The sequence below is a fragment of the Chlamydotis macqueenii genome, chromosome 2 (assembly GCF_036417535.1).
Source record: "Chlamydotis macqueenii isolate bChlMac1 chromosome 2, bChlMac1.mat, whole genome shotgun sequence".
Classification (NCBI taxonomy): Eukaryota; Metazoa; Chordata; class Aves; order Otidiformes; family Otididae; genus Chlamydotis; species Chlamydotis macqueenii.
The window spans coordinates 55,484,748-55,508,067 of NC_141557.1; the positions used below are offsets into that span (position 1 = coordinate 55,484,748).

Here is a 23,320-nt window from a genome sequence, read left to right on the forward strand (position 1 = left end):
TATGTTAATACATATTTACAGCTGCTCGCAAAGCATTTTAGTAATAGGATAGTAAAATTATGCCTTGTATCTGACATTTTTAAAATGGATAGAATTAAGAGCAATATATATTCCATTTTAGCTTAGAGAAATTTCATGTTTTGAATTTTAGTTTGTTTAAACCATCTGGCCGCTGATTTAATGTATCAGAAAACAGTTTACTGTTGCAGATCACATAACTTTATTGGGTATTGAGGCCATGCCTCTAGTCAGCAAAGTCTTAATATTAAGCCATGAAATAAATATGTTACCAGCACAGGATTTTGAGCAAAACTTAAACCTTCATTAAGTCTGTCACATATGTAACATTATTTTTCTTCAGTACTTTTCATTTCATGTAACACTACAATTTCTGAGGCAGTAAAGAGATCACAGTGGAAGAGATCGAAGTTTCTAACTAAAAGTGTGTATTTTATCCAAGTTATCTTTTATTAAGGAGATAAAGACAGTGTAATACAAATGTGTATCTTTGGTGCATTCCACAATAATATCACATTTGACACACAGATAAACCTCTTGAAAGGGAGACAAGATCATATGCTTCCTACATCTCATTTTTAAGATCTGCGAGAAGATTCCCGCAAAAAGAAATTCTAATGGCTTGCTTTTTTAGTTTTTTTTTTTTTTTGCTAGGAAATAGTTGTTACTGAAATGACTTAATGCTGATTACTTTGAAATGCTTCTAAACAAAGTTCTGAACCTTGAAATCAAATTATAACTTCTACAATATTGCAAAGTTACAGGCACAAACAACTGCATTTGTGCTAGAGTTTTTTTTTACTGATTGTACAAAACCAAACACATTCAGGGTACTGTAGGATGCTTTCTTTAAAACATGCTTTCATGTGCAGAAATGTGCATGGAATTCAAGCTTTTACACATGTATTTGATTATCTTTGTATTAGAAATATATGACACCTGTGAAATTTGAAATTCTTGTGTGTTTATGAAAATTTACAAGCAATAGTGGAGAATCTGTTTTGTGTAAATCTTTACCACAAACCCAGTTTGAGTGAAAGTAGATGCTTCAGGCCACATTCAATTTTTCTTTACATAAATTAAAATATGCTTAAAGGACAGAGTTTACACTGATGACACTTTTATTGTCCTGGAAGACATAATTTATAGATATTTCTTGGTTAAACACCACATTCAAGTTTCATATTTGATGAACAGAAAGCTTTTACTTAATATATTCAGATACATCAGTGCCATATGAATATTGCTTTCATGAAAATTTCTATGACTCATTAAGGCAATAACTTGAAATTAGTTAAATAAAAACCATTTTGAATACAAATCCCCTTCCATCTCCAACTGTATTAATGCACATAATTTTCAATATTCAGGGTATCTTTATGGTGGTGCAGTCTATTCAGTAAGCATTCTTTCTTACTGAAGAAATGTTTTTGTTTTACTGAACATGAGACAGCAAGACATGATTGGGATCTACAATACCAGAGGGGCCATTCTTAAAACCAAACAAACTGCAACAAAAGAGTACACATGGTATATAGCTCAGAGCTGTTGAAAAATACAGCCATTGCTGGTTCCTATTAGCTTCAGCAGCTATTTCCCATCTGTAAAGACTACTGAAGTTAGAATACTTTTATTAAGCATGTCATTTCAGAACAATTTCCATTTTTAATAGATAATTTTTATATTGCTGATGTAAATTTGGGAAGAGACTTGGGAAAGGAAGCTTCCAAAATATGTTGTGGCTATCTCTGGACTAGAATGTGTTGACAAATTGTAAGGAATTTAGCAAACAACAAAACTTGGGAATAAAAGTGTAAACTGGTGGTAGGATTGAGCAATAGCACAGCGCAGTGACACCAGAAAAGGTCTGCTCTGCTGGAGGGAATCTTCATCTTTACAAATGAGCAAAGGCCATGTCCTGATGCTGCCGCCAATTAGGGTTCAGCCAGCCCTTGAGCCTGGATAGCAGCTTTGTTTGCTTAAAGCACTTTCTCCCTGACGGGCTACATTATTAGGGAAGTTCTGAAACATGTGATGTAAAATGAGGATTCTTTCCTTGATGCCAGAAAACGGGATGGCATACTGAAAAAGGATATTTGAACCAACAACTTCCCAGTGATTATTTGTCAGAAGGTCACGAACTTGCATGTATTTACACGTGTAGTGTGTACATGTGTAAACAAAACCAAGTTCTTTTTGTTTTCCTGTTAGAAGCCTGGAGTGTGTATACTGCAAAATACAAAACTGAGATTTGGCTGAAGGAGGGTCAGAAGAGGAGGGAAAAAAAAAGAGCCTGAGAAGAGAAAAGCAATATGGTTCTGCCTTTCAAACAGACATTCACTTGGGTCAGCATACTGTGGAAATCGTTTACACCTTTGACTTCTAGGCATAACAAAATTCATTGTTCACTGGATTTTCTTGGCTCTAACAGTATCTCTTTTCTTTTTGCATTGGTGAGTTGAAGCATTTTGTTATTAGGGCAAAAAGTAGAATAAAAAAAGCATTCGTAATTTGCAACCTGCAGCATTGTGAAGCTACAGTATTGTGTAGATTCTGCAAGAATATATGTTTTTCAGTAGCAGTTTTTATTCTTCAGTTCGATCAAAGATATTTCTTGCAGTTTGCATTGCAGAAACATGTAAACACTGTTTCAGATGAATCTTGCTTAGAATGTACTATAATAGAAAGTAATGTTTTGTCTCCGCTTGTTTTCTTTTTCTTTTTTTTTTCTTTTTTTTTTTGGTCTTGTTTTGGGATGTTTTCTTCTTTTTCTTTAGGATGGTGAGCCAGTTAGAGCAGGAGTAGCCATGACAGATCTTGCTACTGGGTTGTATACATATGGAGCAATTATGGCTGGTTTGCTTCAGAGGCATAAGACGGGGAAAGGACTGCACATTGACTGCAATCTCTTGTCATCTCAGGTAGGAGTTTGAAAAAAATTGCTTTTAATTGTGTAGATGTTTGAACCTAAGAATACAATTTTGACATAAATTGATGCAAATTAGTACAACTAATGAGAACAATAATAGTGACAATAATGGCGTTAGTGACAGTTTCTATATTCTGCCACTCTGTTATGACCATTTTGTATGACGCTGTTATCGTTACAACTGCATTACATTTCATTTTCACAAAGGAATTTCATGTTCTTTGAAAACATGAGTTGATCAAGTTTTATATATCCCTGAGGTTGTAGGTAATAGTTGTAGTAGATAATTTGAGATAGACAAGCATAAACGTTGAAACCGCTGTTGGAAGGGAGGCCTTGGCACTGGGTAGTGTTACTACCAGAGTGACTGAATGATTTATGCAAAATCACGCAGAGTAATGAAGTATCAACCAAGTGTCAAAGTAGTGTAATCCAGGAGATCTGCTTTTTGGCTCTGGGAATTAAAGGATAAAGAAAGATTGAAGATGCAGCATTTTGTTTAGGCACGTTAAAGAGAAAACTCGTCAAAATTATAAAAACCAAGATGTTTTGATTGTGAAAGGTATACCATGGATAATGAAAACTTTAAATTATCTTTGAACATTTAAGTACCATTGGTGCGGTGATTTATAATTCACAAAAAGAAAGTGATGTTGGTATGAGCTGCATATGATTGGATGATACATTGCTTGCTGATGTAGATACCTGCTGGTAGCAACTGGGTATATTATACGGTGTGTAGGAATTTTTCTGTACATTTTAAAATGTACATCAAAACTATATGCAGTAGTAATCAAAGCTGCTACAGTGCTCCATTATTTTAATCTTTATTCAATTGTATTTTCTTCACATTATACTTGTCAGTACATTTGAGAGATTATCAATAGAGTGCCCATCGTACAAAAGGTTGGTCCTGGTGTGAGTAGGAGGTTGGACCAGGTGACCTCTAAAGATTCCTTCCCACCTATATCATTGAATTTTTCACTTATTTCAGAAATGTTTGTAAGGACTGAACTCTTCATCATACTTATGTATATTTGTAAATGTGTTTGTATTTGAAAAATGTAATAAGCAGTTTAGAAAAACATTTTAAATTTATGTTAAACTCTTATTAAATGTTTTGTATATTTATAGAAGGGCTTTTTTTTTTAAGTTATCATAGTGTTTTATATTACAGCAGCTTCTTCTTGATCTATTTCATTTCTAATTTTATTAAAAGGACTTCTTGTAATTTCTGTTAATTTCCAAATTTTTTTTATCAATTGTTCCACTGTTTTTTGACTTTTTAAAATACAGTCTTTTTTATTATTATTTGATATTTTGTCAAATGCTGAAAGTAAGAGGAGTTGAAGTTCAACGTTGCTGTAACTTTCTTATTTCTCCTTACTTTGTCACCTCATTTGTCTTTAGAATCTTTTTCCTTGGTTAGGATAGCTTTGGCTATGCATAAAAGTGTTCTTGTATTGCAAAATCTCCATCTTAAGTTCCACATCATCATCCTTTAGGCCACTCACTGACATACACAAGAAAAAGAATGAAGAGTCAGATAGATATTAGTGAACAAAGCATGATATGTAATGTTTGACTTCTGCATGCTTAGCTGAAGTAGTATTACATGGTGAAGGGACAGTTTAGTGGTTTTTTTTTTTTAAAACATAACTCATTCCATGCTTGTTATCAAATTATAGTTATCTAAAATTTATTATGAAGTAATTCCATATATGCAAACTTTTATTGCAAAATAAATATTTTTATTTACTTCAGTGCTGGGAAATTAAACTCGAATAATTTGGTATTTTGGAATAGAGTACGGGTGTAAGCTGTTATGCAGAAAACAGCTATTGTGTTTAAAATAACCTTATTACTTCAGTCCAAATTAACTGTAGGGTGTTGACCCAAGACTGTAATGAGAAGATCTTTTTAAATTGGGAAAAATATTTATGAATGAGGTGCTAGGGTACCAAAAATAAACCCATCAATCCCATTAAAAAACATGCTAAAATGGATTAAGAAAAATGTCACTGACAGCTGTGTTTGAGAACATCTAGTTTTCCTGATTCGTTTTGTTTCTTTTTGCGGAACTTGTGATTACTTGTAAGTCTTCAAGGGTGAGTGTACTAAGAAAGAGTAGCACAAATCTAAAAATTAATGTAAAAAAAGAAATTGCTCTTGCAGTACCTGTGTTAGTAATGTTTTTTCTAAAGGAAAGTGAGACAATTAACTGTGATACAATCAGCTTCTTGAAAGATCCATGCTTTCAAAGGGATTATGGTTTTACATACCAAGCTGAGATATCTAAAGCTAGTTCTTCCTCATATGATGAATGTTTAAAAAGAATGGCCTTTTGAAGTCTCTCACAGATACTGCCAAAACAATAAGGAACCTAAAGTTGTAGACTTTTAGTTTGTTAGGTTCTTGTTGCAGTTGATTAATGGTGGGATCTAGAGGTCAAACAGATGCATCATGGTAACTTTTCCTTCAGCATGAGTTTCACTCGAGTGTAGTAATTTATAATGAGAAAAAAAGGAATCTTTTCTTTCTGTGTGTAAAACAAAAGCGCTACTGAACCATCCTCCTATTAATAGTGTTATGACAGCAGAGACCTGTATGGAACTTTTGGCCTTTGTCGGTATTTAATGCACTGAGCTAATACAGCAGCATGCTTGCACCTTTTGTCCATCCCTTCATCTGAACTGAGAATTGTGAAGCTGGCCTCTACATAGGTCTTCATTGGGGCAGTGTTGATGAGTTTGGCTATGTCAGAAAGGAAAAAAAAAAAAACAACCCAGGGATTAAAGCATGTAAGTAATTAGTAATCCCTGAAAACCGCTTGGTTTATTTTGTAGCAAAAAAACATAGCATGCACGTGTCCATCTGTGTCTGTGCTATCATTTTTCTACATGCCTTATAGAAATACAAGAGGATTTTTTTCTTTTTTTTTGAGGGGGAGTGGAGGGCTGGAGGATGCTTTTTATATTAATTTCCTGCACAGATATGCTAATGACGAAGAGCATTGAACTGAATTCAGCTGCCAATGAAAATTATATGAAGCTTTTTAAAGAAATATCCCACTGACTGGCAAGTTGGTTTAATATTTAACTGGTCTGTGTAGAACCAAATGATAAGTGAAATCCTGTTCTCTAAAGAAGTGTCATTTTTAGAATATCTTAAAAAGAAGTCTGTCTTTCGAATTCTGTATATCAAACATTTTTTCCCTATAGCTTTATAGCAGCTTATTACTACCAAAGAGAATTTTGCCTCACAACAAAATAGAATTCTAGGATTTTATTGACGAGAGACACACGGTGACTGCTAGGATGTGGTTTTGCAGTGAGCACTAACTTTCTATATCTCCCATCTATAAACATTTAACCCATGTCATAAGATTCCTTTGAAATTTTTGACTTTTAGATGATTTACAGTTGTCAGCTCCAGACCTTTCAGCGTCAGCATCTAAATAGTGTCCTTTAGATGATGCTAGTAAGTAAGAAGGAAGTGGGTTTTGGATTTGGTTCCAATTATGCAATTGTGCCTTTTCTTCTGTTGTGGTTTAAAAAAAAAAAAATCTCTTGGAAGTTTTAAAATCCTTCCTGTATTTAATTACAAGCAGGCTCCAACAAATGCTGTAATAAGTTGGTTTCTCTTGGATTGAAAATCTGCAAGAAGTATTTTACATGTAGCATTTCTGCAATTTTGGAGTGTATTTTTTTTTTTTTTCCCAGATTCCACAGACAGGGTAATGTGGTTAATATTTTTTGTGTTATATGATTGTTCATCAGACACTTCTCTGCTTCTGATTACTATGTTTTAGTTTGTATTTGCTGTAGCAAACTTAATCTTCTCAAAATTTTGAAGTGACCCTAGAAAAACTTCACAAATCAGTATAAATTATTTTCTATATTCTGTCTTTGTGTTTTAATTTGGCAGTTAGTTTACTGTGATAATGGTAAGGTTTAGAAGCTATTAGTTTTTGTTTTCTGCATCACTTTTTCCCAAATGATTGTGTTTAAGACTTATCTATTTAAGGTAGTTTTAATGCTCTCTAATCAGGGCTTTTATGATGTGTCTTTTACAAATTACTGAGTATAGGTGAAACTGGTAACAACTACATACTGTCTGTAGGATATATATGGTGTCACAGGATCCCTAAGCAGTAAGTTTTGTGGAAATCTTGGAACTCAAATACTGTTCAGATGTTTTGACTTTATCTTGTTGCTTCTCTGCTTGCTAACTGAGTTGCGAGTTGACTGAATACAGAAAGAAAATCTGCTTTTTTAGAGTTTATTACTGCTGGTGATTTTGGAGGCCAGCTAGGAGGACTGTTACACAGTTGTTTCGTTTGGGGTATGGTTTGAATAAGGTGTTCTTTTTTACAAGCTTATAAAGCATCATCTTTGTTTTCTTAATCTCAGTCATGATAAAAAAATTGTGTATGTGCTGTATGGAGATGTTGTCTTTTTCACTGCATAGCTCTGATATGTGAAGATAATAAAATCTGAGTTAATGTGAACATTTCTTTAAATATATACTGGGGATTAAACTCTCTTCTTGGCTATTATTCTTGATAATTTCCATTGAGGACATTAGTATAACTAAGAACAGAACTTATCCCTCGGGGTTTTAAGTAGCCAGAATTTTATTGAATAGACCAGAAGACCACACTAACATGACAGTGACTCAATTTAATATTGGCCTCTGTGGAATGTGTGTTGTGATTTCTAATGATTAGTTATGCAAAAAGTCGTTGGTAGATCATACTCCAACTGGATCTTGGATTTATTTAGTGACTTTCTTTACTTTGTAAACAGAGTAGATACCCAGACTGCAAGGGAATTTCTTCTTTAGCTACTAGCTGACAGTAAATTCTGTGCCTTTTTGTCTTTGCTGCTATTGTTCTTGTGCTAATGCAACTAAGCCTGAATGTGTTGCAGCTTCATTTTCCTATGTTGAGCTACCTGTGTCATCAATTATAGAAAAACTAGGAAGGAGATAAAAAAAAAAAATAATGCTATCTGGAGTGGGTAGGGGGAGTGTTTGTAGACAAAGGAAGACATTTCTTTAAATGAGTTTATTATTTAGATGACCTTTGAATAAGGGTGTAATTCTGGAAACAGAATCGACATGTTTGTTGTAATTTATTACGAGAAGATCATATTTCGGGATCATGCTAAGTGTTAGGAGAAGAAGGATAACTTGGGTAGTTCAAAAGCAATGGAAAATTTTTAAGCAAATAGTAGCAGAATAAGCACTTTTAGCATACCTCAAAAGCTCACCCTTCCCTCTAAAACTCATGGAAGCCTTCAGGAGTCATTCTGTAAATTGGTCAAATTTGGATAAGGCCTTTCAACACCCTATGTGCTATTTATTTATGTAAATAGCAAGGAAAAGGGCTGTAACTTGATGGAAGAGGATCCAATTTTATGTCATGGAAAATTTTAAGTTAGCAAAACAACTGATTTCTGTGTGCTGTTGAACTTCTGGAAATCTAATAAACCTTAACAAGTATGTCATTTTTGGATATGCTGATGGAATGCTAGCTAAGATTTTAACACTGCTTGGTTTGAATACCTCAGCTCTGATGAAAAGTCTCTGTAGATTATAATTTATAAAAAAGATGAAGTAAAGGATAATGCTGAAACAAATTTGGACTAAAAACTTCTTTTTCGTCTGATGGAGTTCTGCTGCCATGATTCAGTGTTTTTTCCATGCTTGTATTATTCAGCACTGTGTTGTTTCTGGCTCATCAGTTAAGTTACAGGCTCTTCAGAGCAGTGACATAATTAGGCCAGAGGTCTTAATTTATTATTTATGTATTATATATATTATATATATTATAGTGAAAGCTATTAAAAAAAGTGTTCAGACTCTGGTTTAGGACTTCAAAAACAGGTATCCATTAATCTCTATCTAAAAGTCAGTGTTTGGTTATCTGTAAAAAACTTTGCCTTCTTTGGAATGTATATTTGTAGTACTAGATTCCTCTAATAAAAGATTATATGAACTTATTGTCATTCAAGCATACTCTGTAATATAACTTTTTTTTTTGGTGGTACTGTTTAAATATTTTTGTAGATCAGTTAAGGAAAAACTTCCTTCTTCAGAAAATTATTTACAAATTTGTTGTCACTATTCAAAATGCATTTTCAGGCAGAAGTGCCAAAGATTGACTCCAGACAGATTGGTAATACTAACCCATTTATTTCTGAAATCAAATAGAACTTTGGACCATGTTTCTCTGACTTGTATGCTGTTCAGCAGCTCAGTAAAAGAACAACATCTCATTGCAGACAGCATTTAAAATGCTCAAAAAACAAATGTGGACAACCCAATTGTGGGTGTTCATTAATGCTGCATAGGCACAGAAATACAAGCTTGTGCATTGTAAAACATCCTATTTCAAACATTTCATTCAATTGCATGGATTTTTTTTCTTGTGTCACCCCTGTAGTGCATTAGCACATAAGCACTTAATGGACATGTCTATCTTTCAGTGTTACAACTAATGCCAGTGTTGTTCTGCTGAGATAATACTGTTAAAACCAGAAGAGATTTGGCTGTGAATAACAGGGGTGGAATATTTGCATATTTCTCACCCAGACACATAGACATGGCTTGTTTCTGTACATGTTTCCCTATGTATCAAATTAAAAATCTAAAGATCTACCAGCTTGCACTGCTACAGCACAAGCTGCTGAAATTACTGCTATTTTTTGTGGAGGGGCAATTCTCCACAGATAAGATGAAAATGACATAATCAGGAGGAGATAAACACACTTAACATTCTTTTTTTTTCCTGTGCAAGTATTAATGCTGATAAATATGGAGACAAAAAGATGAGCTCTGTAAATGGTTAGGTGTACACATATTTTCATTGTAAATGACACTGTTTCTGTTCATAAGATCAAAAGTGAAAAGTGCCTTAATACGGCTTCTTTTGAATATTGGCAGCTTTCCATGGAAAAGCATCCTTACTACTGGTTAAATAAAACAATAGAATCCTTTACGAAGTGTATCTAGCATCCAAATTGGAGCCTCTGGATATCACCCTGTTACAAATAATAAGAAAAATTATTCTGATGCCTGTCCTCACAGGTAATGAATTTTTATATGACCAAAATCTGTTTGTCTGGATTTTATTTGTATGTTTTGCTCTTTTCATTTTTGGCTGTTAAGTATAGCTACTCTTTCTAAACTCAGATTATGTGTTTTGCAAGTGTGCTTGCAGTTCTTTGCCTGAATAGAAGCCACTCTGAGAACTTGCTCTGTGCTATTTTCTAAACAGTCAGTGAAATACAGACATACATCATTACATAGAATTAAAACCAGTTATGTTTTAATTAATATTAAATGCATAGGTTCTTGATGGGAAAGGCTGTAATTAGGGAATAATATAAGAAAATGTGTTATAGTATTAAAACCCTGTATAAAATGTAGCAGAATAAACTTTTTATAAGTTGAATTTTGGCTGGGCTTAGTGAAGCTGTGTGAAAATACAGAGCATAATGCTTTTAATATTTCAGTGAAAAATATATATTCTTTCTTCACAGAAGGTGGAGACTTGATGAAATAATTGTAGAAGTATCACTTATAGATAAGGTTGTCTGATATGTCTGTTATCAGAGTCCAATTTTATTTTTTATAGCTTTGCTACAGTTTTAACTGGTTTGGTTGAATTTTCCCTGTCCTGGAGTTGCCAAAAAGTGATTTGTTTTCAAAGTTACTATGAAAATGATTCATCTGTTTCCAGGAACAAGTTATGGGAAACTACGTTGATGGGCTTTTTTTTTTTCCCCCCTCTCCTGAGAAAATCAGAGCTTTCATTCTTTGGAGTGGAAACTTGAAAAATAGCAGATGAATCACCCTTCTTTCAGGGAAGTGTCTTTTGGAAGGAACTCAGGGTGGCCGAAGGTGCAATGTGTACAGCATGATGTGCATGAAGGCTGGTAGGGACTCTGTAGGAGATTCAGTGGAGTGTTTGGGCTGTGTGTTCCTGAGTAAGTTAGAAGTAAATATTCAATAACTACCTAATAATTAAATGAGTCAGAAATTTGATAGAAAAATAATTTAGGATGATATGATTAAGGTTTGTGTGTAAGTGCACCAAGATCTTACACAAAATGTACAGACTAACTTCAGAGTGCTTATTTTTTTAACCCGAATATTCTCTTTAGCATATATATATTTTTAAAGTGACTAATTCCTTAGAGCTGTTCTTGTGTTATTATGAAGCTGAAACAGGAATTTTTCAGTGGTAGAAGTAGTATGATTTTTTACACTTTCAGAAAAAGCTTATTGCTATTTTATTTTCATCAAGAAAATGTATTTTTCAGTTTAAAATGTTGCTTTCTTCAACCGGAGCTCATTTAAATTTTCTTTGGGTTTTTTTTTTTTTTTTTTTTCTTTTTCATGCCAGTACTGTCTAATAGATTATCTGGTCAGGATTTTTATTTCTAATTCTTCACATAAAATTCATCTGAGTGTGTGTAGGTTTGTTTTGGTTTTTTTTTGAAGTGGAGACTAAGGAGACATAGGAGTCCATTTAACATTTACTTTCTCTTGAAACTGTGTGCTGAATAATGTATATTTTTGAAATTTCAAGTCCTACATCTGCTACTTGCATCAATCTTTGCTATTATAATACTAATTGAATCTTAATCAGGAGATGACCTCCATTCTGTGGGAAGCACAGAAGCATTCATTCTGATGTTCGATAAGCTCTAAATAGGTCATTAAAAAAATAATTTGTAGATCAGTTCTTTTTGTTGTTGCATTTCACTGAACTCAGTTAGCAGTTCTCTGCTACGGAAATACCTTGTGTTTTTGAAGATGCCTCAGTTTCTCTGTATTTGTGTAGTCTAAACTTCAGGGTTTTTTTCTAAAGCAAAAGTTGTTCTCGGCCATCATTTTCACACTAAAAAAGTGTCTACACAATTGTGCACTTGAAAAGTCTGTTTTGCTCTCTTTAGCTTTCTTCTCCTCTGGGAATCCGTGTTCAAGGTGGGATTTTCAAACACATTACCTTTGTTTTTTTCATTGCATGTGTTTTTTGTTGTTTTTCATTCATGAAGTGCCTCCTAGCACATAATTTCCGTAACTGCGTGATTTGCTGTGTACTGTTTGATCAAGTGGCTAACTTTAATCAGCAGGTCCCAGAAGCTGCATGTGATTAACTGGCACAGCGTTGGATACCTGCTGAAGTGTCTGGTTGGCAGGCCCTAAAACAAGACCTAATACGAGACCTGTTCTAAAAGTGTAGTTATTTGTCATTAAGAATTTGATTTTATCTTTACAAGATTGTTTTGGTGGCTGGGATTATTCCATTTGCTGATGCTTCAATGCCAGGAGTTTTCTTTTGTGAAGGGTGAATTAATGATCGCTTCCTGGAGGTCTACATTGAAAGAAATCAGTGTCGCTGGGAAGAAAACACTTTTTACCCAGAGCACAGTGTTTGTAAAATGACCACAGACATATTCTAAAGTGAATGTAGACTCTTCAATAGTAAGCCTTGGCCTACGTGATAGTGATTTTGCTTTTTTAGTTAGGTTTTACAGACCTCTTCAAAGTAATTAATGGAATTTGCTGGTCTGCAGAGCGGTGCTTGAAAGAAGCTACAGTTCTACTGGTTCTTGAATGGGAAGGAAAAAAATATGTGGGGAGGGATTATGGGGCAACAATTGTGAACTCAGAGAAGGTCAGATTTGCTGCCTTACACAGATGTAGGGCCACCACTGATAAATCTGTAAAATCTTGCTCCTTTGTAGGCAGTGGCTTTGCTGTGTAGGATGCTGGTGGCAATGTCTGTCTGGCCTATGGGTGTATGGCACTCCTCAGCTGATTTTAACTCCTGCAGAGCTCTCAGCTCCGGGCTAAATGGGAGGCACTTACACACCCAGATATAAGGTGATGTTTGTTGACAGCTCCTGGGGAGGCTGTGGCTTCCTACTGGGCACCTGTGGAATGGGCTGCCTTGAATTGTGGCACCTTTCTTGTCTCTGTGCAAGGCTGCGGTTCCTACTACCCAGTTCATTCTTGCAGGAGTTTGAAACACAGTTGCCTGCCTAAAAACTGATAGAACGGCACAGTGCCATGTCCTGAATCAGTTGGATCAATGCTTAGGATGTAACATAAAACATATATGCGCTGTCTCTGGCAGCAACGAGGTGATTACAGACTAGTAAGAACTTATTTCTACTCTCATTAAGCCTTGTGGCTAAACGTAATTAAACTTCAACTGGAAGAGGGATTTTCTTCTTAAATGGAGTGTGATTTTCTTGGTAGAGATACAGGTTTTTAATTTTCATGGATTTTTTTTTTTTTTAATGAAAAAAACACTCAAGAAGGAAGAGACCAGGGTCACCTCATGCATCTATCCATGGAAGCAACTTCAATAGCAATACATAAATGAGAAGTGTGATGGGGAGTAACTGCAAAAACAAAATTAATGAAACTTGGATGTTCATTTATTAGTGTCAAACTATTTATTGCAACATGGAAAGGGAAAAACATGTAAAACAGTAAAATTGGTCATTAGGTGAATACCAGCATAGGATCAGTGATTTTAAGAGGGCTTTGTTAGTGTTCACCAAATGAGGACTGTGGTCTTATGTTCAAATTTTTCTCACATAAAGATCTTTTTGCCATGTCACCAGAAATAAAAAAAAAAAAGGTGTAAATGGCAGATTATTGCCCTTTGCACAACAGAAGGCATGGAAATTTTCTGGGATGATTTTTTTTTCTACAAAGTTATAAATTAATATTTGGGTTACTAGTTCAGTAGTATAGTGTAAAATAAGTTGTCTGTGCTGCTGTAAAATGCCTGGGTCTCAAAGTTCCTAAAAGACAGTCTACATGCCTACTTTAAGAAAGAGTAAATAAAGAATGAGAGAAAAAAATTAACTTGGCTAAGAGTCAAAGCCTTGTTAAGGTATGTGGCAGGAAAGCAGACACAAAATTGGAGGGAGAAGAAAGTAAAGAATACAATTAAAATGTTATTTTCTCCTCTTCCCACTTACCTGTCTTCTTTTATTATTCATGTACACTTGTTGAACTTGCATGTAGATGATTGATTGACTCAATGAATTCATTGTAATGAATTATGTTTGATGTGCTATCTTGAAAAAAATCTTTTGAAATTCTGTCTGCTTTCTTTGTCTACTCACCTTGTGGCTTTTAATATCTTGTTTCCCATCTGTCTGATTCCGTCATAAGCTGAGCATAACTTTTCAGATCTTAATGCATCTCTCTTTTTGTTCTGGTTAAGTAAGTATTTAGTGCAAATATGTGATTTGGCCGTCAACAGTAATATCAGAAAGGAATGTTGAAGTGTGTGTTCCCTTTATTGAGGTGAAATAAAGAAATGCTTATTTGTAGATATTTGATAATACATAGTAACAGTGCATAGATGTATCTCTGCAAGCAAATGAATACAGAGATGTCTGTATCATTGTATTACATCTGCTTTAATGTTACAAGTCCAAAGGCTACTTTTAAGGATTAGTTCTTAATTAAAGGAGAAAAGAAATGGGTCTATAAGATTTCAGGAAAGCAGTTTTAGATATAGATTTAAAAATACTTAACTGAATATGTAATACAGATGTACCCAAACATAATTTTGAGAGATTGATTGTACTGTAGATATTCCTACTGCAAGAAGTGTCTCTAGCAGTGCGGCCCTAACTGAGTCTTGAATTACAGGGGAATTTGGAGAAATAGACTTATTTTGTTAAAAACTTTTTTTTCTAGGGGATATGATATTTGCAGAAATGTTGAGTTGTGATATCTTTTTTTATGCTTATAGTTCATCAGTTTGCTTAACAAAGTAAGGTATAGGTAGATAAATTCTTTATGTTTTTTGTTAAGGACGTAAAATGTGTATACTGAAAGATTTTTATTTTTTTGATAGCTCCTTTTTAGTGAGAGTAGATCTTGGGAGAGACCGGAGAGAATGAACTGAGCCAGGAAGAGAGGAAAGGGAAAATCACAGTAGTCCTGGGACTGTCTGTAACGGTTTCATGGCACAGTAGAAATAGAATAATCTCTTAAGTCTGCTCAATTAATCAGAGTTATGAAAGGGGTAAAAGGCCACCTCAACTAAGTGTATTTATACATGAAACACAAAGCACTGAAATATTTACTTTGATGTGGTCAATATAAGTTTATTTGTATGAAGATGATACTATTACTACTACTAAAAATAATAATTCCTTTTGGCTGCGAACAAGTTACCCAACTCAGAAGGAAGTCAAAGGGAACCAAAAGCCTTTTTCCTGCATGATTGATTGAAAAAAACCAATAATATGTAAACCAGTTTCAGCAGGAAACACGGGCATACTCATTCAAGCAAGTGATCGATATTCTTCTCTGTAACAACAGTCTGTTTCATTCTGTGCTGCTGAGGAAAGTTGGAAACCAGAAGGAAAAAGTAATTTCTAAATACTCCCAGATCCATTTCCGTAATTGCTAAGATTTTCCTGGGGACTGAAGGACAGCCTAGACGTTGCTCAACATTTTAGCTGAATGAAGTGACACTGGTCTATAATAAGCTGCAGCTGAAATCCAACTACAAAGTGTTTTTCAACAGTACTCAGGAATAAGGCATTGTATTTGTAGTTAGTATATAAGGATATAGGTTTTGGTAGCAGTTGAATTCTTATTTACTGTATAATTTCCTAGGTTTTCTGCTGGACTAAATCACTGTATCTATGATTTACAGTTAAATATTTGCTTTAAATGTGAGAGTGACACATTCACATTACCTTTTCAGCGTATATGGAGAAAGGAGAAGAAAATGAAATGGCATTATTTTTCTAGATATTCTGATATAATTCACATATTGGAATGTGAATGATGGACTCTGAATTATTTACTGCATATTTTAACGTAGATTAGACTGATTAGTAGGCACAGAATAGTGTAAAGAGTTGGGTCGTCATAGTAAATTTCTTCTCTCTAGGGGAGAAATATGAAGAAAATAATGTTTTTTGGAAAAAAATGGTCACATGGCCTATTTGTTAGACAAGCAGTTGCACTTATGGGCACAACTAGTTAATAGCGTAAAACAAATATATTGTGTCTGGTGAATTCTGATAATCTTGCATGCTAACTGTAATGCTTTATTGCATTACTTGGCCTCAGCTATAGTCACACACTGTATTCTCTCGAAGAAATAAGAATAAAGAATCTGCCATTGATTATAACAGAACCACTGGTTTTCATGCATTACTGCATCATACATGTTCACTTCTTTTTCCTAAGATGTATTCATGCTTGCAAAGTATATATTTATCCCCTCAAATTATGGTTACTAAATTAGCATGCCATATTTTTCTCAAAATTAATCTTTTTCCACTTTTGTCTGACTGACTAATAACTTGATAAATCTCCCCTTATCGTCTAATGGCAGATGATTTATCAAGGCCTACCACTTAATTAATATTACAGAACATGTAGGGAGCTGAAGAATTCAAAAATATTTTCCATAGGTTGGACATGTAAAATGAGAAGCATAGGAGAAAACGGAAAGATAATCTTGTAACTGAGAAAAAGCCTTTGTGTTTTAAGCATGGAATTGAGATTCAGGAAATGGTGAGTTCTGTCCCACAAATCCATTATGCTTCCCACTGGACTTTGAACAAGACACTGATATTTTCTTTGCTGCAAATGAGCATTCTGCAAAATATTTAGTGCAATACTGTCTTATCTCTTAGGGTGGTTTAATGCTATATTTGTCTAGCATTACTAGTGTTATAGGACACATATTATTTTTTGAATTTATTGAGTTGTACTTATAGAAGCACTTCCATGATATAGATGTAGCCTGATTTTTTTTTTTTTTGTATTGTAAAAATGTACATAATATGTAATATATAAATGATACTTTTGTGACATAAAATATTTTAACTTGGGTATCTGAAGCATATATAAACAGAAATCTCAGAGAAGTTGTCATTGAAGTTTTGGCTCTCCTGAATAATTTACTTTTTCTCTATTTCCAGGTTGCATGTCTCACTCATGTAGCAGCTAGTTACCTTAATTGCAAAATTGAAGCAAAACGCTGGGGTACTGCTCACGGGAGTATTGTTCCATATCAGGTAAGCGGAAAGCATTAGGTTTTTTTGCTCTTGGAATTCATGATTTTGTGTATTATGAGATTTAGAATTGGCTGACTTTTCCCATGACCTGCTATAGCCTATAATGCGTCTGTGTCTCTGTAGGACAAGGTTCTGTTGTTCATTGTCATTTCTGCGTTTTGCATATTTCTTCATCAGCAGTGGATTAGTAACAGAACACTGAAGTAGATCAAAGATGTTTGCTGAAATTGGATGACTTTAAAGCTAGCATGATGACTTGATTGGTTTTCACCTGACAGAGAAACTTTTTTTTAAGGGTTACCTGACTTACATACAAGTTATAAACTGAAATGTTTTGCCTCTGAATTTTGGTATTTTTATCTTGTAAGTCTACAGGAACAATCTAAATAACCATGAAGATCTAGGAGTGCTACATTCTGGGAGTTCTATTTGCTGTTTTCTGTTGATGTTGCTACAAAGTACTGTGGCTCAGTGAGACAACAGGTTGGCAAAAGGAATTGACCAGACCTCAAGTGTCCCCAGTGGAATTCATAGTCTGCTACATCTAAGAGTTGAAATTCCTTAAAATAACATGACCTTCATCGTATAAACAAGCACAGGAGAAAAAAAAAAGTACTGCAAGTTTTATCTTACTTCTGGCTACTATGGGAAATTCTTCCAGTAAACAATGAAAATTTTCTTCTTTTTTTAGCTGATCATTCTGTGTTGTTGATGTAAGTCATGCTAACTTATGGAGACTTAAGCATATATTTAATGTAAAAAAATATATTCTTTATTTCATATTTTTTGGCACTTCTCATCAAATAGTGATGTTCACGACTAGCTGGGCAGAGCCTGGATTTCTTATTTTCTGGCCAGAGTCCTTTAAATCCTGAGAGGGACAGTTCCCGGCATTCGTCGGGGAGAACTGCACCTAAACACCACTCAGTTTCTTTACCATCTCTTTTCTTTTTAGAGAAAGTGAAGGAAACTTGATGTATTGTCTTTTTCCCAGTGGTGAAAATGGTGGGGATCATAACATTAAAAGATTTGCTGCTTGTGGCCATAGAAACACTGACACAAAAGTCTTGAATCATTACGCAGAACACTGTCACTGGCTAGTGTCACGGCCAGGCCTCCTCAGGTCTAAAACCAAAATCCGTTGGTTTTGCAAGAGCTTACGTCTTACTTGAGCTAGGAGACTTTTTCCCAAACATACCACTGCATAGTCTTATTATGAATTAGCTAGAACAGATTGCAAATTATTTCAGACCGATGGGGAGATGTTGGAGCTCTTTCTGCAAGGATGAGTTTGGTCCTGCAGTATTCTTGTCTCGGCTGTGCTGTTCTCTGGTTGGCACAGTGTAGCAGTGTGGCCGTATTTTCTACAACCAGCTTTGCATGACCCAATATAACCAGACATCCACTACACAAGTAGTTACATTCCGCTGTGTTTTTGTAATATGACCTTTTGGTGCAACCCTTTTTGAACTTTGGTATGTTGAAAGTACAAGACAGATCTCAAGTGTCTGAAGTTTGTATAAGCAAAACCAAAAACCTGACTAAACAAAACATTTTATCTTCACCATACCACATTTGGCTGAATAAATGAAACTTAGGTTCTTTTATCTCCCTTTGCCTTTGTTTTTCCACAGTCGAAAATAAAAAGTATACATTGAGTATCCTTTGTTTCTTTTTTTTTAATAGACAGCTCTCTAAATATACAAAATTTGAGGAAACTATTTTAGCTATTTTCTGGTTTAATCTAGATTAGTCAATATGTAAATAACTATTATGAAAAATATCCTATCTAAACTATGGTTCCTGTACTTCTGTAGTAGATATTAGAAATACTACCTTAATATTATAAACAATTTTAATCTGAATTTTCTTGTTCATAAACCAGTAATTAGGGTGGAGTTTTGTGTGTGTGGGTCTGTGTGCTTATGGCTCATCTGTTAACATTCCACGGACTAGCATGGTTATAATTCTGGTTGTAACCATATGTATATTATACTTTCTAGAGTTTATTTTTTGCTTTACTAGCATAAGCTGTACTTAGCTCTTCAGAAACTTGAATTAACCCTCACTGTTGCTATTGTACTGCTTTTGTAGTTACTTCCATAGCTCATTTGTAATATAGTTTAGAACAGAACTCTGAAACCAGATTTCCCTCTTAGTTGTTGAATACAATGTCTTTTGCTTACTGAACTTACTAATATGTGACTATCACAGTGCTATTTTTTGCAAATAAATGTGGGGTTTTTTTGTTTCAAGATATTTTGTGCAAGTGAACTATAATTTGTTCACATAATAAAAAACACATTTCAGCAAATTTAATTTCTGTATAGTTCAGAACACGCATGTGGCAAACTTTTTTTTTCCTTATGTCTTCAACTTTATTTTGTTTTAATTTGCTGTATTTTTGAGTTTTCACACAGGTAGTAAATTTGAACTTTGAAGTAATACAGAGCCTGCAATCCTGCTGAAAATTGTCGGACTATGTTAAGTCATGAAAGACTGGGTAAACATGAGAGATCCTTTTATAGATATTAAAAAGGCCAAATCTAAATAATTTACATCATATTTTGGTGTGACAGAAGTCTGGTCAGAGTCACGCTGAAGTACTGACCAAAATTTAATAAAAAATATATGTAAAAAGCATCTTAAATATGTACATAAATAGCACCTTTTTTGCTTACAATTGTTATAGTAAATGTTCTAGTCATCTGTTTGACACATTCAGTAGTGTTAACTGAATGGTATTGTAGCTTTTATTTCATTGAGCTTATATTAAATAACTTTGTTCAGAATATCTTTGCAAATGACTCTATTTTTTCTATTTATGAGGCCAAATTTAGCTTAGTATTTAGTATCTCTCTAATTTCACTGAATTTCTTGTTGCTTCTTGACTAAAAAACTAGCAGCATAATTTGTCTTTGACGTGTTCTGTAGGTTGACCTGTCTTACTTTTGCTTACATTTAAAAACATAAAAATTGAGCATTAAAGGACAGTTTCTTTCCTGAAACTGCCAAGATGTGTATCCCCTTTGAAAATCTATTTCTGATCTGAGCAACAAGCTCTTAATAAGAGATGTAAAGTTTGGTGTACAAGGACTTTTGTACTCTTTTAAGGTTTTTCTCATTTGCTGATAATGTGCTGACTCCGTGATGTGATCATCTGAAACAACTGAGTTTTTGGTTCGGTGTGCTCATCACCAGTACCCAAAGGAAAGGTATTGAACTTCTTTCGAGTGTACAATGTCTTTCAGGGTTCTTATAAAGCTGTCTGTAAATGTTTGCCATAGATTTTCAATGGAGGTGAACTTTCCAGTGTGCCACGAAGATGAAGAACTCTAGATTCTAATCAAACAGAATCAGAAATAGATTTTTGAGTGCTGAACCGTTAATGAGAAATTCTCTACTTTGAGCATATCTGCTTTTTAATCAAAGCAATGTAGTGTGAGTAGGTCATTTCTGTGATAGTGTGTGTAAAAGGTCAAAATTTGCTTGGTTTCAAGTGTTAAAACACAAATTTGGAGTTCTGGGCTGTATCTTAAATGTAATTAGTGCAATTCTTTTAAACAAGTTTCTGTAATGAGACACTTTGTTTAGCTATAGCTGCTCTATAATTATCCAGAGGAAATCAGGGACTTAAAAGCATCCAGTTTACGTAATTGTGCTGAAAAGTAAAGTTGTATTACTGTCTTGCATTCGAGGTGATAAGGTCTTCTCTCATTCTTATGGTTTCAGCAATGCAGCTGTCTTGCCTGTACCACACGTGAGATCTAGACATTCACTTTTTCATCTTCCCGTTGGCCCACTCAGAATGGGTATTCATTCTCCTGAGAAAGTCTGTCATAACCTGTGTGTTTACAGGGTGTTTCCTGTGGGAGCTTATAACCCTGCCATCAGGCACCTGGGCAGCAAACTTTCAGGAAGAGGTGTAGGACTGTTTTCTCTTGGACCATAATGATGAAAGTCTCTTTAAAAACCGAGAAACTAAGCTCTTACAGGTAACCCCTCCCCACCCCCCCAAAGGAACATGATACTGATTCTGTTCCAGATTTGGTTCTAGGATTCACAGGGTCTTCTCAAGTATACTTCAATATATTTTCAGAATATGCAAAGGGAACAACCATTCCACACAGAAGTTGAAACCACAAGACAGGAACAAAATGGTTATTTTAACCAATTATCTTTTCTGTTAACTGACTTGGGCATTGTCATAACTTATTAGGTCCAACATTAATGTTTTTATATTAAAGCATCACTTAATTCTTTAAGCATCAAATTCTTGTTGTGCTAGGCAAATATTTCCTTCATATGAGGAAACTGTCCCTGTGTCAAAGGCCTTGCAGTTGAAATGTCTTATGAAAACCAAAGTATAAGCTCACAAGGAAGTGAAAGGTATGAGGTAGTAGAAAGATGAGTATAGTCATAGATATAAATATTTCTGCATTATTTTTGGCATCTGCATCTCATACTTCTTGCTTGTGGAATTTCATCCTGTGCAGGAGTCTTACAAAGAAAATCCCACTCATGCCATTGTGTCTCTTCAAAGGAACAGAGAAATTCAGTAAGTTGTTACATACCCGATTCATCTGTCAGAGATGCTTTCCATACAAAGGTGTAATGAATCATAGAACAGTTTGTTGAGAGCCTCACCCAACCTGGCCTTGAATGTTTCCAGGGATGGGGCATCAACCACCTCTCTGGGCAACCTGTTCCAGTGTTCCACCGCCCTCATTGTGAAAATTTTTTTCCTTATATCTAGTCTGAATCTGCTTCCTTCTAGTTTAAAAGCATTACCCCTCGTCCTATCACAACAGGCCCTGCTAAAGTATTTCTCCCTGTCATAAGCCCCCCTTAAATATTGAAAGGCTGCAATAAGGTCTCCCTGGAGCCTTCTCTGGGTTGAAAAACCCCAGCTCTCTCAGCCTGTCCTCACTGGAGAGGTGCTGCAGCTTTCTGATAATTTTTGTGGTGCTCCCCTGGACTCGCTCCAACAGATCCGTATCCTTCTTATGTTGGGGGCCTCAGAGCTGGATGCAGTACTGCAGACAGCGTCTCACAAAAGCAGAATAGAGGGGCAGAATTACCTCCCTTGACCTGCTGGCCATACTGAGAAACTCTCCTTCTTAAATAAGTCAAAATGGATGTAATTTAAGAAAATCTTTCTGCCCTGTAATGACTCAATCTAGGAGAAGACAGAAAGTAAGAACAGGAAAGAAATAAAATACAGATTTTTGGGAGGGAGTTCTGGATTCAGGAATTGCAAAATAATCCTTCTTACGTTGTGAACCTTATGTATGTAATATTCACCTGGATTATTTAAGCTGCCTTGGGGACCCATTGTCCTATATTGTTGTTCTGAGCAGTGAAATACCACTGCTTGAAAGTATTGCCCATTTGACATGAAAATTAAGTGTATTCATATGTCAATCAACTGAATAGAAGCTGTGTGCTCTCTCACACTGTACCGTTCAGTTTTCAAAGAACAGTTTGGCCATCCTCAAGATACCTGTCTTGACTCGTATGATGAATAACCAATCGCCCAGATACTTTAGTGACCTAGTGTATCTCCTTGAACTACTTGCAAGTTTGGGTTTTTTTAACTAGCTGCTTCCTTTCTGTCCTTATTGTACAAGGTACAGGAAAGAGAGAAGCCAGAAAGGCCTGTGTCATCCTGGATTCTGTAAAACAAGAAAACAAGGATATCATTAGCAGGACTTTGTTCTCCTCCTTTCTTTTTGGACAAGTTTCTATTGGTAGATTTCCATACTAGAATCTTCAGAAGTATCTTACTGTGGTATGACTAGGTTAACTACTGACTGCACAAATATTTTGGTGTTAGTGTGATTACAAGGGACCACAGTTGGGGCTCTGCTGGGTAAGAAGTGCTGGAGTAGGGATTCTGTTTCCTTGCCGTTTTGGTTGATAAAAAGGTAATTACCTGTGGGAAACTCTGCAGAAAGCTACCCAATTATGAGGAATGAATTCTGGTTGTTCAAACCTGACAACATTATATGGATACCTTTCTGGTGATCGTCCTTCAGTGGGTTGTCAAGCCTCTCTCCTCGGCAGAGCAGCTGTCTGGAAACCAAATCAGTAGGTTTGCCTTAGGCAGTTTTAAATACGTGCTCAGTGTATAATGTGAGATGTAGTTATAACTTCATTCATATATATCTTGTTACAGAGACAGCACTTTAAAGAAGCTGACTTTGTATTCACATAGACAGTTTCTTACCTGTACACAGGAACTTTTCAGATGGAAATGAAATGCATTTTTAATTTAAAACTT

At 35.0% G+C, this 23,320-nt stretch overlaps 1 protein-coding gene across 3 annotated transcripts in view; it reads left to right on the top strand.

The window, feature by feature from the left end:
* Positions 1-23,320, top strand: part of SUGCT (succinyl-CoA:glutarate-CoA transferase) — a 336,504-nt gene that overhangs the window by 42,056 nt on the left and 271,128 nt on the right. For all 3 annotated transcript variants that reach the window (XR_015257778.1, XM_086741707.1, XM_086741709.1), the window contains 2 exons: positions 2,796-2,939; positions 16,942-17,037. Coding sequence is in view for 2 of the 3 variants with exons in the window: in XM_086741707.1 (XP_086597833.1) it covers positions 2,796-2,939; positions 16,942-17,037 (240 nt within the window). In the remaining variant the exon portion in view is untranslated. The remainder of the gene's footprint in view (positions 1-2,795; positions 2,940-16,941; positions 17,038-23,320) is intronic.